Source organism: Astatotilapia calliptera, chromosome 7 (assembly GCF_900246225.1).
Source record: "Astatotilapia calliptera chromosome 7, fAstCal1.2, whole genome shotgun sequence".
In the NCBI taxonomy this organism is placed as follows: domain Eukaryota; kingdom Metazoa; phylum Chordata; class Actinopteri; order Cichliformes; family Cichlidae; genus Astatotilapia; species Astatotilapia calliptera.
The window spans coordinates 42,576,400-42,593,867 of record NC_039308.1 but is presented as its reverse complement, the minus strand read 5'-3'; the positions used below and the strand labels follow the sequence as shown (position 1 = coordinate 42,593,867).

Here is a 17,468-nt window from a genome sequence, read left to right as displayed (position 1 = left end):
GGTTCAACTGCTGTACTGTGGAGGACAAGAGAAAACTGCAACGGGTGGTGAGGGCGGCAGAGCGGACAATTGGAACTTCACTAACCCCCCTCAGAGACATTTATACCAGCAGACTTCAGCGGAAAGCCAGTATCATCATCAAGGACCCCTTGCACCCTGGACACTCACTTTTTTCCCTCCTTCTTTCTGGTAAACGCTACAGGTCGATCAGGTCAAAGAAAAACAGAATCAATGTCAATGTCAAGGCTGTCAAACATGCCCTACCCCCACCCTGATTGAAGGTTAACCGTGCTGTTAAAATCCATGGACATTTACAGCGTATTTATGAACCGTATTTATTATAGTAGTAACCAGCATTCCTATCCCTTACTCAATGCGGAATACCACTGATCACATTGCACCTTATACTCCACACTGATCACTCATATATATGTGTGTGTGTGTGTGTGTGTGTGTGTGTGTGTGTGTGTGTTCTTATGTTGATCTGTACATACTATTATTATTATTATCATTGTGTATTACAACACATTCCCTGTGTCCATCCTAAAAGAATCTGAATGTCTCCAACGGAGAGATGCAAACTGTGTTTCATTGTTCTTGTAACAGTGACAATAAAGATCTATTCTATTCTATTTGTGAAAATATCATTCTACACATTTGTGAATATTTTTCTGTAACTGTAAATTAAAAACACAAGTGTGTTGAAAAAATCTGTACACGTGAGAATTTCAAAATACAAGTTCCAATTTTTTCTCAGTTTTTAAAGCTCTTAAATTCTGTAAAACGTTTACTTTCAAAGCGGAATCTTTGTCAGTAGTAATGTTCGAGGGGCTCTGATTAATGTAACTCACAACATCCGGCGGTTTCCATGGAAGTCCACCAGCTCACCATGTTAGGACAGCTAGCTAACAAAATTCAGAGTAATAAGAACACAGTGTACGTACAGTAAATAGCTGCACTGTTCACCGATTATAGCTGCGTATTTATTAAGTCTTGTTTCAGTGGGTTTCTATAGGAAGAGCAGAATGAACCGTTTGAACCCCACGGTTCCCGCTGATCAGTATCTCGGTAGGTCGTGTGTTGTTAGCTTTGTCAGTTAGCTCCTAGGCTAACTTTATAATCTCTGTGTGTGTCTGTGTTCCAGCGGACAGCAATGTGCTGTTCTACCTGAATGATGCTGTGATCCAGCTGCTAGAACACAAAGAGGAATACAACCAGTTCGGAGTGATCCGCTACTTCGCTGAATAGTAGGTTCCACACAGTTGTTGAAACAGTGAGACTGCAGCTCCGGTGCTTTAGGTTAACAGGTTTTTACGTTAACTAGTTAGATTTGTTTACGAATTCTACTCTCCGTGTACTTGGTGATACATCGTCATGTTCAAGAAATGGTTGTCACTGTTTGCCAGTGTGTCATACGGTTTAAAAGGATTATCATCTCCAGCTCGTGCAAATGCATAGGTTATACGTATCAATACTACTTCATTGTTGTCTGAAGATCATACTGATACCTACATGCATTTGCACGAGCTGGAGATGGAGACCCCCCCTCCCCAGGTCTTTAATCCTGCATTACACAGTGACAGACAGACAGGAAAAGTCTGTGAAAATGATGAATCTGTGGATCAAGCATCTGGAACATGGAGAGTGGAATAAGTTATCTTATCTCATTACTTGATTAATAGATGGAATAATCAATACATTACTCAATTACTGAAATCATCAATAGCTGCAGCCCTAATGTACAGTATCATATTCATCATAGTCATCATATGTGTGGCTGTTGTGTGAGCATCACATATCTCTGAAAAATCTAATCTCTGAAAAAGAAATTGTTGTTTAGAGCTCAGTTTCACAGTCCTTCATCATGGTTTTTTTAAGTGTATTAAAATACATTAATAATAATAAAAAACAGTTGAATTAAAAAGCTTGTGCATATGTCTATTGAGGAATTAAACATATTAATGAAAAAAATCTACATTCGGGAAATGCTAATCTGAAAATCTGAAAAGAGCAGACATGGTCAGAGCTACTATCCCATCTTGAGTATTGTCACAGTACAAAAGAAGTTAATAACAACTTTTTCTCACACCATAATCACTACATTACACATGTTGGCCAAGGTGGTTACCAAGAAGAAACTCATCTGTTATGATGAATCTGACTGAATCTATTTCACAGAGTAATGGTGGCTGTGTTTCCAGACAAAGCACAGTTCATTACTGGTGTCAGAGCAGTGAAAGCTGAGCCAGCAGCAGCTTGTTTCGCACACTGGTCTCCCATCAGTTTACCGTTGAAGACTAGCAGTTTATCCACAGTGCACATGCGCAAAACAACCAGAAAAAAGCTGCTGACCTCTCAGCTTGCCCAGCTCAAGTCAGTGTTACGGGAGATGGACACGCCCTCAAACCAGAGAGAGATGCAGCAATTCTAGCTCCGTGTGGTCACAAGGTGGCAGTAATGTAAAGGATGGATGCACACGCTAATAGACAGGCGGGGAGCTTTAACAATGCAAGCACTGCTTGCCTTCCATGTCCTGACAGAAAGTTATTTATAAAGACATATCAGAGTCAGAGAGACTTCATTAATCGCAGAGAGCAATTGAGTAAATTTGTGTGTATGTGTGTGTGTGAGAGAAATATATAATATATCTGGGTTTGTAATGTTTCTGTAGTTTCAGCAGTGTAAAGAACAGTAACCACGTCCTCTTCAGAGAGTTTAACTACATCCAGGCCACTCCACATAACAGAGCATCCTTCATTCGAGTATTCTGGAAATGCTACAGACAGATCGGCAAAAGTGGAGGTGAGAACACAATAATGTCTTTGGACTGTGAAATGAAGCTGGAGTACCTCTGGGGAGAACCATGTAGTCATAGTAAAGAACATGGAAACTACAGACAGAAATATCCCAGCCTGGATTCACTCTCAAGATGTTATTGCTGTGAGGTACAGTGCTACTGCTGATGACAGACCTACCCATCTGTCACTCTCCTGAGATACTGTTTCTAAGTTGCTGTTTCTAAGTTCTTTTTGTCTAACATTCACATGCATTCACACCAGAGAACAACATTGGACTAACATCTTGCATGCAGACTAGGGCAGACTGGGCTTGAACCACCAACCTTCCGGTTATTAGATGATCTGCTCTACCACCTGAGCCTTAATGAAGACAACTGAGTGAGCATCACTTGTAAAAAGTGGACATGAGATTATGAAGCTACCAACCTTGACACACTACAACCTTTGGTTGGACCTGTTGACCTTAAAACTCTGTCCATAAAAATCATGGACAAAATCAGTCAAAGCAGCCTTGGGAGATTCCATTACCCACTAGAAATAAGTGTGAATACAGTTGTACAAGGACCAAATAGCCCTGTACTCTTGAAACATCCCAGCAGGACACATTGACTAGATCTAAAGCTTATTATGGTATACTTAGGAAGCTGGTAAATGTAGACATAGACATTAAATAGACACAGGAGGAGTTAAATCTGGGTGATGCTGTATGTTTCTTCTTGATGTGGTTGCAGTGACCTCAAACAACATGCTTTTTCAAAATCAGTGAATTTACAAATCCTTGCAGATCAAAGAGACAAAGTTTTTGATGTCAGTGTATTTGTAATTAATAAAAAAATTGATATAAAACTATGTTTATGTCATAAGTGTTACATTATTGTTTTAGTTGTCACTGACAGTTTTATGTGTTACAGTTTTGTGCTGTCATGAGTTTTCTATTTAAAACTGGTGGTTAGTCATTGTGTAATTTGTAGCCAACAAATGTTTTGTGTCTTGTGTTGCAGACTTGCTCTCCATGCTGGAATACAGGTCCCTGCTGCAGTTACTGTGTCCAGATTTTCCAGTGGTGTTAGTTCAGAGTGCCGCCAGGTCAGCAAAAGAGTAACTTCCCAAGGTTTCATCTTGATTATTTCACATCAAGATGAAACCTGAGTGCTTTGCACAATATATAATCCTATGTAATTCATTTGAGCACATTTTCAATGTAGCACATTTTGAACACAACAGATCTTAACAGGCTGAAAGTTTCTGGGTAATGATTGCTGTTCTCTCCTCCTCTAGAATTGCTGTGATGGACGACACCATCGATTGTCTGATGTCTTTCTCTGATTTTCTTTATGCTTTCCAGCTGCAGTTTTACTACCAAGGTAATAAACCAAGTGATGAAAAGAATAATTAAAGAGAGCAAATTAATGAACTTAGGGAGGGAAAGGATCAATAAACTGAAGGAACAGAATACAAACCCAAAGGATTATATAGAGAAAATAAGGGAAAATGGTAATAATTCATGTGCACTGATTATTAAATGAAGAGAATCTAGTTAATGAAATAGGAAATCTAGGAAACAGACTGAAAAAATTACTAAAGGGAGTAGATTAATGTTAATCCAGGGAACCGAATGGTAATATGAGTTAACGAAATAAAAGGAATTATTCATAATGACTGTGTAATAAACTGAGGGGGGTAAAGAATTCACCACTAACTGAAAAAATAAGTATCCTAGAAAAAGAGAATATTTAACTTGGGTAACAGATAAGAATGTAAAGATTTGATTAAATTGGATAATAAAGGATAAAATAACTGAGAAAATAGGTTTTACGAACCCATTCTCTCAGTTATTTCACCCGAGGGAATAAACAAACCAATATTAATAAAAATATAGTAATAACAATAAATACAAAATGAATAAAATGTATGTAATAATGTTAATAATGTGATTTGTTTTTAAGTTAAAGGAAACGTCCATTAAATTCATCCATTGTGTTCGTAGAGTTCCTGGACTGTGTGCTGGTAATCTACCAAGATCTGCTAGCAGGTAAGAGTCCCAACACTGTCATCGTCCCCACATCCACCTCCATCGAGCAGATCCCATCTGTGTCTACAGAGGAGAACAACAAAGAAGAGCGGCCACAAGATGGGGTGGAGCCTTCCACTTTGGCTCAGTGTATAGACGCCCTGTGCGACAGGTCCAAACATAGGTAAACACTTCAGTTCTCACTCACCACTATATTCTTTTAGTTTCCTGTAGACATCTTGTGAAGGCGATAACTCTCAAAGGTGATGTAGCTGATGTAATATTTTCAAATTCCTACCATTAGACTTCAAGGTCAATGTCAGAATTCACTTAAAATCTTGTGAATGCGATGACTTAAGGAAGTAACTTAGGATTTTCACATTGCATCTAGTGTGTCTAGGCCAGTATTTAGGTGCTTCATTTTTTAAATTTTAATTGTAATCTGTAAATAAAAAAATATATAAACTAATAAATAATGACCAAAAAGCAATAATAATGATGAATTTAAAAAAAAAGTATTAATTTTAACGACACGTGTTTAAATTCACTAAGACAGTAAGGCTGTATTTTGTCTGTACACTAAATTTGTTTGTGAAGTACGAAAAAATTGTGGTGCAAAAATGTTGATAAATCACTGCGTTTTTGTGCGTATACACTAAATATTTGCAAAAATATTCCCACCTCACCACACAACAATTTCAGTACCAGTTGTAGTACTGATTTGTCATTATTTGTGTGTGTGTGTGTGTGTGTGTGTGTGTGTGTGTGTGTGTGTGTGTGTGTGTGTGTGTGTGTGTGTGCAGTCATCCGCCCAGGTCATGTATGAGGGAAATCCTGAACCAGACTGACAGAATTTCTTACTACAGCTTCCTTATGAGTCTGGCTAAACAAGAGGCCATCAACCAAACTATTGGTGGGTTCAACCACCACTGTGTGTCAATGAGACACTGGGTCTTATTGACACACAGTGCATAAGCATTACATCAGTCAAAAAATGTGCATTTGGTTTGTATTACATTAGTGTTGCTTTCAAATGTTTGAATTTTGAACCTTTTCGTTTCCCTGATTCTGCAGGAGTGTTACCCAGTAAGGCAGAGCTGCTCATTGACCCAGAGATGGACCAGGAACTTGACAAACTGTGAGACTGCACATCTATGCACATAGTAATAAACATATCAACAACAGGAACATTACTCCATATATTAGGCAGCTGTAACCAGGTGTTAATGTGTTATATGACAAGTGAGGGATTCCTCAGATCTGCTGGAGGCTTACAACAGAAAAAAATAGATTTGTACTATTTTCAGCTGACCTGTGTTGTTTCTGTTTTACTCTTATTAAGGATTAAGCGAACTGAATTCTACATTTTAGAAGCAGATGCTACAAGAGTTTTCAGAGCTGCTTTTCAACCCCTAGACAGTTAGTATAGATTGTAGTAAGGTAGATTGGATTGATAGCAAAGAGCATCGAAGTAATCTGAAATTAAACCCCTCAGCAGCACAAGGCTATAAAACAAGAAAAATGAACTCCCTTGAATAATATAATTTATAATTTTTTATACATTTATGCCAATAATGGCTAACACTTATCAATTTTTGAAAAATCACAGCCGTGATGTTCTCTTGCTGTCCAGGATTGCTCAAAGTTCCTGGTTTATCTTTTATATGTAAATTTGTGGGTTTCAAAGGTCAAAATCGAATTAATGTCCAAGCTGCTGATTCTGATCTTGTTAGACTTCTGTTCACTGGCATGAAAACGGTTACTCTGCTGCTACTCTCGTGTTCAAATGTAATAGCGCTCCAGTACAATCTCTACATACTTTCACTTTGCTTTTTTCCCATTTTGCTCTTTTCTTCTTCTAATTGTAATCTTTTGTTCTCTTGCTGTCCAGGATTGCTCAAATCGTAGTGAGTCCTAGCAGTAACAGTAGCAGTAGTGCTGTGGGGGGGCTAAAAGAAGTGCAGAAGAAGGCATCACCCAGGAGGAACATCCACCACAGGAGGAGGATGGAGGTGGAGAGTGACGGCTCCACTGAAGAGACAGATTCATCTGAAAACTGATCTCTGACAACTTAGTGACCTGTTGCCTGCCGTCTTAAAGGAACGCCTGTTGAAAATCGACAGTGTGTCAGGACTGAAGAAGAAGACGTCCTTCTAACTTTTACGATTGTAAATAATGCAAATAATATTAAAGAAAGCATTAAAGGATGTGTCTAACATGCATTAGAAAACATACAGAATTCAGCTCTCACCAATCACTACTGCACTATAATTTATAGATGAATCTGTTTGTGGCTCAAACTGTGCAGAATGCAAAAAACAAGGAACCAGATGAGTTCCAAACATCAATACACACACATCTGCATCCAAAAATAGTAAATATATAATACAAACCTGTCTTGTAGCATGCTTTTTAGTCAATAAGACTAGAAAAGCAGAAAGCATTATATGAATACCGTTCCATTTCTGTATATGTTTGTATGAGGCTGTTTATCACAAGAGCAATGTGGAAAAAAATACATCTACAAACTTACTGTAAACACAAAACTGTATACAGAATAAAATTCTGTGAGCTTGTTAAGCAACAAGGCCTTGCAACTTTGAAAGATACAAAACGACATACTTTTACTTTTCTTGTTGCTCTTTCCCGTCACCCTCCAACCTGTCGAGGCAGATGACTCCCACTTCTTGAACCTGGTTTTGCTGGAGGTCTCTTACTCCAAGTGCTGTTGTTGGGGTTCTCTCTAATTCTGTAGGTTGTTTACCTTAGTATATGAAGCACCTTGACTTTGCTGTGAACTTGCAGTGTATAAATAAAATTGAATGGGAAAGTGTATATTGTGATATTTGCTATGTTGATTGGAACAGCCAGTGATCAAACCACCAACCTCCTGAGCTACAGCCACCCCTGAACCATGAATTGCACGGGATTGGCAGATGGAGAAGCGTCACTTCAGAGAACACATCTCTACTGCTGTACAGTCCAGGGGTTGTTCTTCAGGAGTTTTTGTTGAAAAGGCCGGAATTGGAAGAGTTTCAAGCTGCCCTGGTGTACCTCTCATTACATCTGTGGAGAAGGTAAAAGCGTTCCAGAGGAGTTGAATTTCCAGGGGATACTGCTTTCTTGTTGGGTCATTATGAGCATGAATGAAAGATTGTGTTTTTGGCCAAGGCGTGCCCAGTCTCTCTTTAATCTTACTCCCCTCAAAGATCAGAAATAAAATCAAAATTAGTACAGAGTAGGTTTATTAGATAAATACAATTAAGGTGATTTGATTGTTTTGCTTTTATTATTTGAATGAGGTTTTTCTTTACTCCAAAATTTCTTTACAAAGACATCCTGTATTCAAAAAGTCTATATGTTCCCATTCTAAACAGGAAAGGTCAAAATCTGACTATTAGTTTACATCTTATAAATAGCTCTTACAGGTTACTCCAAATTTAAAAACAACAGATCCTCTGGGACTGCTCTCCAGTCCTCTTAATTAAACCTAGTCATATTCCAAGGGCACTGAGAGGAGAGCTGCTACAACAGGTGTGTTTGGTTGGTACGATTCCCATCACCTATCACCTCCATCCAAGCTCTGCACTGCCTAACTGGTAATATTCATAGGATCAGAGACTGTACCTTTTAAACAGAAAGACTATTGGGGTGATGGTTCTGCATATTGACAAGCTGGGCATGACCACTTAGCTCCAGTGAAAGAAACTCTTATTACTACAGCATACCAAGACATTTTGGACAAATGCTCCCAACTTTGTGGGAATAGTTTGATGACGGCCACGTCCCATTCCACCTTAACTGTGCACCACTGTAGAAAGCAATGTCCATAAGGGCATGGACAAGCAAGTTTGGTGTGGAAGAACTTGACTGGCCTGCACTCGATAGAACACCTTGGGATGAATTAGAGCAGAGACTGTGAGCCAGGCCTTGTTGTCCAGCATCAGTGTCTGACCTCATGAATGTGCTTCTGGAAGAACAATCAAAAAAAGAATAGAAATATCCTTTATTGTCCCTCACTGGGGAAATCCAGGTAGCAAAGTGACCGGCAGATAGAGCATGCAAAGAAGAAAGATGAAATAAAAAACAAACAGAAAATAAATAAGACTGTAGAGGGCATATTTACACTTTAAATAGCATACTCAGATTCAAAACCCCTCTGTGTAACAGAGTAGGATAATTAATAAAAATGTACAAAAAGTGCTGTATATTAGTGCTTTTTACAGAAACTGGAAAAACTGCAATTAAATGCAGGGATGTAAACAATGTATTCTAATTATTGTAATTAAGGAGTCAGATGGTCTAATTTTGTTTTAAACCCTTTAAATAAATAAATCAGATATAATTTGGCTGAGTTGGCTCAAGGCCTCAACGTTTATTGTGTATTTCTGATCACTACATAAGTACCTGGGTGTTCACCTGAACAATAAATTGGACTGGAGTCACAGCACTGATGCTCTTTACAGAAACAGTCAGAGCAGACTTTATCTGCTGAGGAGACTTGGATCTTCTGCAGTGTAGGGGCGCTCCTGAAGACCTATTTTTTTTAACTCACTCAAAAATGGTGTTGTCTGTTTTCTACTGTCACTGGTTGGAACAGCAGCTTATCTACAGCTGAGAGGAAGCAGTTGGATAAGCTCATCAGGAAGGCCAGTTCTGTCCTAGGATGCCCCCTCAAGCCAGTGCAGGTGGTAGGAGACAGAAGATAGTATCACTCTTGGACAATGTGTCCCACCCATGAAGCTGTTACAGAACTGTAAAAAGCAAACTGTGGCTGGTAGCTCTCACCAGCAGGAAACTTACAGGGGCGTTTCTTTGACAAACAAACAAACAAACAAACAAACATACATACAAACAAACAAACAAACAAACAAACAAACAAACAAACAAACAAACAAACAAACAAACAAACAAACAAACAAACAAACCCCAAATAAATACGATCACACGGGGACACTTATTACATGCACTAAGTGTTTCCCCAAGGAAATAACTGGTACCACTGCAACCAAATTATCTTAGAAACAGTATATCAGTTCATCATAAGTGCCTAAGCAAGGCCTGATTCCTATGAGGTGTTAGCCCCAGCTCAGGAATTGCACATGGCCCAGAAATTTTGATGAATAGGAAGATAAAATGGTTGACTATTAGTTACTAAATAGTGGAAAGGGGGTGGGATTAAATAAGCTTATGCTGCGTCCTACTCCTTTTTGAACATGTAAGTTATTTATAATTACTATTCCTTTTTTTCCCTTTTGTTTTGCTTTATTTGTCTCTTTTTTTTCTCTGTTGTTGTTGTTGTATTAATTGAACATGTTCAAAATAAAGACACAATACGAATACGATCTTTTTTGCACCTTCAGTTAATATTGAAGCAATGTGGACGCCACTACTAAAGATCAAGTGGACATAAGTGGCATTTCAAGTGATGTTAAACAAAACAAAATACTTACAATATTTCAAAATAATGTAATTTTCTTGTCTAATGTCGTTTTAATTGATATAAGGATGTTGATGAAAACATTTTTAACTCTACTATTAAACACTAGGCTCTAACATATAAACAACAGACAACTTCACCATCCATCCAGCCGCTCCCGCTTATCCTTTTCAGGGTTGCGGGGTGGGGCTATCCCAGCTGTCATTTAATAGTTTAATAATTTAATAATTTCTGGTGAATTCATCAAACACACTGAATGATGTCCTGCCTCCACCTGGTCTGGGTCCTAACTGTCAACTGCCTGTAGGTAAAGGAGAACTCAGAACTATCCGAAAAACGAAAACAAAATAAAAAACTAATATGAAAAAATAAGGAAAGAGCATACTTTGTTCAGATTTAAGTTTTTCTACTTAATATATAGTTCTGCCTTTCTCTAACTCACCCTAGCTAACATAATATGCCTAAATTACACATCTACAATATGTATCACTGTGCTGAGTGTTCGACAACATATATGAAATATAGTTGGTTAAAAATATATTTGGTGCAATTCAAACAGAAGAAAATAAGTGAATGCTTACCTGATGTATTACAGAGGATATATCTGGGGTGTAGTAATGTCTCCCGGTCAACCATAAATCCATGATGTTTCAATGGTGGAGAGATGGGATGTACCACGTTGAGAGGGGTGCGATGGAACAGTCCATCTGATAATAGCTTTAATTTTCTGGTCAACTATAATTCCATGACATTTGAGCATCATTGTTGTCACCTGGTCAACTGTAAATAGATCATTAATCAATTATAACAGGACAACTTTGAATCTGTGTTATTTCAGTGTCATTACTTTTGCACTGTCGGTTTGATCGGTATTTTAACACTGATTCAACATTTATTTAGCACTGAGATTTCAATCTGGACCACAATGATGATTCAGATGAAAACTAAACATCATTCAATGTTATCTTTCTAGCTGGGAAACCAGAAAAAAAGTGTATGTCATAACTGAATAATTCAACTGTATTCTTGCAACATACATATCAAAAGTATCAGGTCTGAACGTAGCACACAAACTCCGTGCAATAAATATTTCTAGGAATTGAACACATTTTATATTTTATGAAAAAAACATGTCTTGCTTTGAAATTAAGTTGTAAACATGATTTATTGACAAGAACCACCACCAGCATCATCTTGACTTTGTTTTACAACACTGATATTATGCAGTGTCACACCCAGATTTTTGTCAAACCAGCAGCATACAATAATAACTTCTATACAAACATCTATACAGGATATATCTATATTGAGTTATGTGCACTTGATCTCCATGGCGTTAGAATCACAGAAGTGGAATACATAGGGCACTTTCTGGTACAGCCTCTCACCATGATGCAGCTAAGATGACAGCCACAGTCGTACATATTTGACTTAACCAACAAACAAAGTTTGCTGTCTTATATATTGTGTGTAATGCAAATGTAATTCTTGAAACAAACATGTAAGCCAAGAATGGTGTGACACAGTGTGTTTGATGCAGGCCACTTTGTTTTGGTTGTCCTGAAAAATTCAGGTTTTATGCAAAGAGGACCATAAAGATCACTGAGATTACTGTGTTAGGACAGCAGCTGCAATGCTCCTACTAGTGAATCTCACGGACAAGTTGCAGAAGTGCACAAGAAGAGTGACAGCATGAGGAGTCCAAGATGAAGCACTGATTGTCTTTTCCTAATATTTGGGCAAAACACACCACCTATAATAGCAGAAAGATGCCTATTTTCAGTCCCCAGAATTTTTGCTTTTAATATCTGTTTTTGGTCAGGGATCGTCCACACAGTTATATGCCTTCCTTAATAAGAGCTCCACCCTCTCCGTCCCTCTTCTAAAGTCCTGTACAGCTACAAGACTGCTTGTCTGTAACTGGCTGTTGTTTCTATTTCGATTCTGTGACAAAGAGGAAAGCCATCATCATTACACCAGAAAATAAAATAGAAAAAAAGGCACTGTTGCTCTGATATAGTGTAAAACTTTTCCACCTTTATTTCCACTGGCTTAATCTGCTCAAATCGTTTTATTCCATATACATTTAATAGAAGACCAAAGATTCAAATTCCTGAACTTATAACTGCAGTAAGTAGATTTTTGCCACATCTGGGTAGCAGAACAGCTGTCTACATTTTATATGACCAGAGGCCTAAACTAGGAAGCAGGATTTCAGCGTATCCAGGGAACTTCAGGTTTCACCCTGGGTGTTTTGCACCATGAAGGCGGTGCATTTCTTACTGGGGTAAATCGCCACGGTAACTTATGCTGTGAATCTAACCTGTAGGTTAAAATCCTGATTGGTGATCGAGAGGTATAAAATCACTGCCTACTGACCAATCAGCTCTACAGAACATAGCATTACCATGCCTGCAAGGTCACTCGGACCTCTGTGCATTAAAAAGAGGAAGATTTGTACTAGCACAAACTGTCATTGTTTCCTTAATGAGCATCGGTAATAAAAAATAACTTTTAGATGAAAACTTATTCCTTGATTTTTTTTCTCACTGTAACAAAGAATTTTATTGTTTTACTGGCATTGATATCTGATCCTAAAACAGGACACCTACACTGTACTTGCTGACCTCATATGAAATTTGTAAGTAGACTACCTTTGAATTCTGGTTTTAGATTTAATGTTTTCTCTCAAATCCTTAAACAGGGTCTACAGCTCGAAGAATCAAAACTGCGAGTCACATTGCCACAGGCATGTTCGTGTTTGGTGATTTGGAAAAAATATTAAATATTGCTGCATGTAATTTTAATCTGCAACAAAATGTCATTTACTTTGTTTTTTGTTCTGTGTGCAAAACCACAAGATTAACAATTAACGATGAACTACAGCTTAAAAACTTGCACTTACAAAACATAAACATAGTTTAGGGGTCAGAGAGTAAGGATTAGTATTAAAACATAATTTATAAATAGGCTTAGTCACCATTGCAAAAGTGATATAAGGTCAGCGAGTATCATGGTGATTTACCTCAGTAAGAAAGTGAAACATCACCTAGAACAGAAAATGCTGGCAGCTGCCACTGCTACCACCTCAGCCTCCTAGTAGAGCCCCCTATTGCATAAGTTTGAATTTTCAGAAAAAATGACTTCTGACCTTAAGGTCTAGGTCACCAAGATTCAAATTCGCCCGAGAGTTTTAGAAGATGCACCTATCGTATCAATTTCAAAATCCTGGGTGAATTCCTTCTTGCATTATTGAAAGATTATCAGAAAGATTTTCAGAAAAGTTGACCTCTGGCCTTCACCTTGAGGTCAAGGTCACTGAGATTCATTCTTGTCCAAGATATTTAGTGGTTTGTGAAAATCCTCCATCACCCTTGTTCTTAAGTTGTTGCATTCACAGGATTTTCAGAAAACTTTACTTCTGACTGAAGATTCACTGAGATTCTAACTCATCTGGGATTTTTAGTACGTGCTCCTATGGCATGAATTTCAAAATCCTACGTCACCTTGTGCTCAAGTTATCACATTCATAAACTTGGGTGTCCACACCACCCAACCACCTAGCGTGACCAGCACATGTGGCTTTCATTTGTGAAACCACATGTGCCACGTTCTACCTCCTTTTTGATAACTTAAAGCTCCAACTGTTAGCAAGGGTTGAGTATGTATGCTTTAAGCAATACAGAAAATGTCTCAGCTTAAAATAATGCGGTCCTTCCCATTAGTCTGCATCAAGTACATCAGTGCGCAGTCAAAGAAAGCTGCATGAAGAGTTGAAGTTGAGCCACATTTGGAAGAAAAAGGAAAGCAGCAAAAAAGACGAATGAGACATCTTTACAAGAACTCCAAAGATCATCAACAGTAGACTGTCATGTCTGGGGTTCAGAAAATACACAGTTTAGAGTTTTAGAAATGTTTTTTGTTTTTATTGTCCTTTAAAATACTGTCTTGGAAACTGCAGGGGGAACCTTTAAAATAAACTTGAATCAAAGATTGTCAAAAGAATTTCGTTTGATCAGAAGAATGTAGTTACGTCACTGAGATGATCATCATTGCACATCACTGCAGCAGGTAGAATAGATCAGCTATTTTTTAAATCCTACTTTAAGTTGTGAATGACTACAGAGAAAATAAGAAAGAATGGGGGAAAGTAGAAAGTGTTTAAAAGGGGCTTTATGAGGGGTTTAAAAAATATCCTTGTAATTTATAGTCTTTTGTTTTTACCACGTTAGCTGGAAAATATAAAACTTGTAAAATAAAGCGTTATCATTTGAACTCAAGTGCCTGTATCACTCAGTTACATCAAATGTTAATAATGAGAAAGAGCATTCATGCACTAGTTTCTTGTTTTACTAACTATTCAGTTTGTTTAAAAATGAATGACTATGTTCCTGGAGCTCAAAGTGTGGTCTAAGTGTTCAGTGGCATACAAATATTTAATTGAATCCCTACTGAACATGTACATTTTCTCACTTACAAAGAAAAGAACAGTTTTGAATTTCTATGTCAGTTTCATTCAAATGGAGAGCAACATGATGTCAACCAAAAATCCAGGAAAAAAAACTGTCCTAAATTGATTTGCATGTCCCTGAGCGAAAAAAATATTTGATCCCCTACAACCCAGTAAGAATTCTGGGTCCCACAGATTTCTGAGTGCCCACATGGCACACAAACCACAATAAATCAATCATTCAGTACACTGGAGATACTCCTGGTCTCAACCTGCATTGTTTATACATTAATCATGCCCACCAAAACAATTTCACATTGAGTGGGCCAGTGGACAGAGCTGTACTGTAAGATCTTGGATGAGAACCTTCTTCCCTGAGTTAGAACACTGAAGAGCGGTTGTACATGGGTCTTAAAGCATGAAAATTATCTAAATACAAACAAGTAAACAACAGAGCAGCTAAAAAAGGAGAACATTATGATCATGGAGTGGCCAGTCTGTAGACCTCTATCCTATAAATCAGATCTGTAGAGAGAATCAGCACTGAAGCTTGAAGTTGCCAACAGGCAGCCAAGAAAATTAAAGGATTTGGAGAATTTCTGTAAAGACGAGTGGGCGCAAAATCCTTGCTGAGATGTGTGAAAAAATGGTGACCAACTACAAGAAACATCTTACTGCTGTGCTTGCCAATAAGGAGTTATCTACCAACAGAGATGGGTGTTACTGTAATCTGATTACTTTTTTCAAGTACCGAGTAAAGTAAGGGATTACTATTGCAAAAACAGTAATTAGATTACCGCTACTTTCCCGTAGGAACGCTGCGTTACTGCGTTACTAAAACCGTGATTTTTTTTGCGAGAGTGTCTCACAACAGTGACGTAAGCGAGTGCGACGTTCGTGGCAACAGCTGTGTGCAGATCAACAATGGATCATATATCGATTGTGGGAGAGAGTATGAGCGTGCAGCGTTTAAAGCGTGGAAGTACTGACCTTACTTTGAGTTTGATTCCATAAAAAGTGACAAAAACATTAGTGTCCGTTGTGCGTGGGAAGAAAACTTCTTTTTACACCGAAACCCCCCCCCTAAACAAGCTCCTAGTGCGCAACGACATAATGGGAAATTCACAGAGAAACTCGCGGATTCTTCAACTGACCGCTGCGGCACACCTGCACCAGGGTAAACCTCCGCCTACCCCACTCCTGCTTTACAGGTGAAAATAGAGCAAAAGGACCGCTAGTCTTTGATTTTATTTATGTTCTGCTGTGTTTTACTTGCATCTATTTGAAAGACTGAGTGTAAACACAAAAAATATTTTATTTTATGTGCTGGAATGTGCAGAAAATAGGTTTAAATGTTAAACAAATTTCTTCCAGTCAGTGAATGTTGCATATAATTAAATTTTTGCTTGATGCATAAAGTTAAAAGCTTAAAACTAATAAAACAAGTTTTAAAAAAAGACTTTTCCATTTGATTACATTTTGTATGATGGATTATGTAGAAAAAGTAGAATTGGGCTGAAGATCTATCACTTTATCACCTATTCAGGTTGTAAATCGTGTTTTTAAAAAGTAACTAAGTAACTAAGTAATTAATTACTTTTGAAAATAAGTAATCAGTAAAGTAACGGTATTACTTTTTTGGGGAAGTAATCAGTAATTAGTTACTGATTACTTTTTTCAAGTAACTTGACCAACACTGTCTACAAAGTACTAAAAGTGCATTTTAGTTTAAAGTGGACATGAAACACTACATGTATAAAGGCTAATTTACACCATCGAGCCCAGAACTCAAAAAACTGACATAGATGTAACTCTGTCTGTGTATCTGCAGTTATTTATTGAAGAAATAGTGCTCAACGTTAACATTTAAAGAACATTTTTAGTGCTATTTGTGCCATTACAGAACAAGACATCGTCGGTTGGTTGGAGTCAATAGACATTACATTAGTTTATGTTAACTAACTAGTAACACAACCAATAACTGAGGGGATAATAAATGCACTAAAAGCACTAAAGCTAAAAATCAGTTTGAGGGGATCACTTTTCTGCTATATAAGCATATACTGTCCACTTTCACTGTCTGTCTCTTTAGTAGTACCTGGCTCTTCGATGTTTGGCTAGCTACACTAAAACAGGAAAATAGAACTGTAAGGCGTAATGTTCGGGTTTGCAAAGCACTTTTTGAATGAGGACAGTGTGGAGGAGAGTCTGTTTTTGAGTCAGGCGACAGATGATTCACTGGACGGACAAGCTGGAGTAAGAAACTCAGATTTTTCCTCCTCTGGCTGTACAGAATCGCGCAATCAGCTGATGCGATCGGCACTATTTTATGCAATAAAAGAGTCTCTCTTTTTTCCAAGCACATCCAGACAGTTTACAGCATAACAGATTACTACATGCGAATCACACCACAAGCACAACTACGTTTCTTACCAAAGCACGATTGGGAATCCCATGAACTGCAGGAAAAATGTGTCAATGTGTGTGATGGACAAATATTAGAAGTGAAGAATGTGATATAAACCAGTTTAAAATAAAACTCAAAAAAGAAATTTTAAATAAGTATAAGAATGAAGAAAATGCAATTAACCCAAGACAGCAGTCAAAGTGATGTTTATTTTTTTCTGCAAATTAACAAATCTAAATATAGTTTTAGTTGAACATGAGAAAATATTTTTTTGTGATGTTACGTTCTAAGTTGAAGGCGTTGTATACGTTTTTGTTGTTCAAATTTAGATGATGAGGATGTAAACCTGAGGGGGTCGGGCT

General features: G+C 37.7%; 1 protein-coding gene across 3 annotated transcripts; it reads left to right on the top strand.

The window, feature by feature from the left end:
- The first annotated feature begins 834 nt into the window (after window positions 1–834).
- On the top strand, window positions 835–7,418 carry cstpp1 (centriolar satellite-associated tubulin polyglutamylase complex regulator 1). Of its 3 annotated transcripts, none has more exons than XM_026174875.1 (10): window positions 835–1,068; window positions 1,145–1,247; window positions 2,672–2,802; window positions 3,800–3,884; window positions 4,077–4,162; window positions 4,786–4,830; window positions 4,900–4,993; window positions 5,613–5,722; window positions 5,884–5,947; window positions 6,701–7,418. In XM_026174875.1, exons 1-10 carry the CDS (start codon window positions 1,026–1,028, stop codon window positions 6,867–6,869), a joined length of 930 nt encoding a protein of 309 aa, XP_026030660.1. In that variant the 5' UTR covers window positions 835–1,025; the 3' UTR covers window positions 6,870–7,418. The 3 variants fall into 3 exon arrangements, with proteins under 3 accessions (XP_026030660.1, XP_026030659.1, XP_026030658.1); XM_026174874.1 differs by having other exon boundaries at window positions 836–936; window positions 1,003–1,068; window positions 4,786–4,993; XM_026174873.1 differs by having other exon boundaries at window positions 836–1,068; window positions 4,786–4,993.
- The last annotated feature ends 10,050 nt before the right edge of the window (window positions 7,419–17,468 follow it).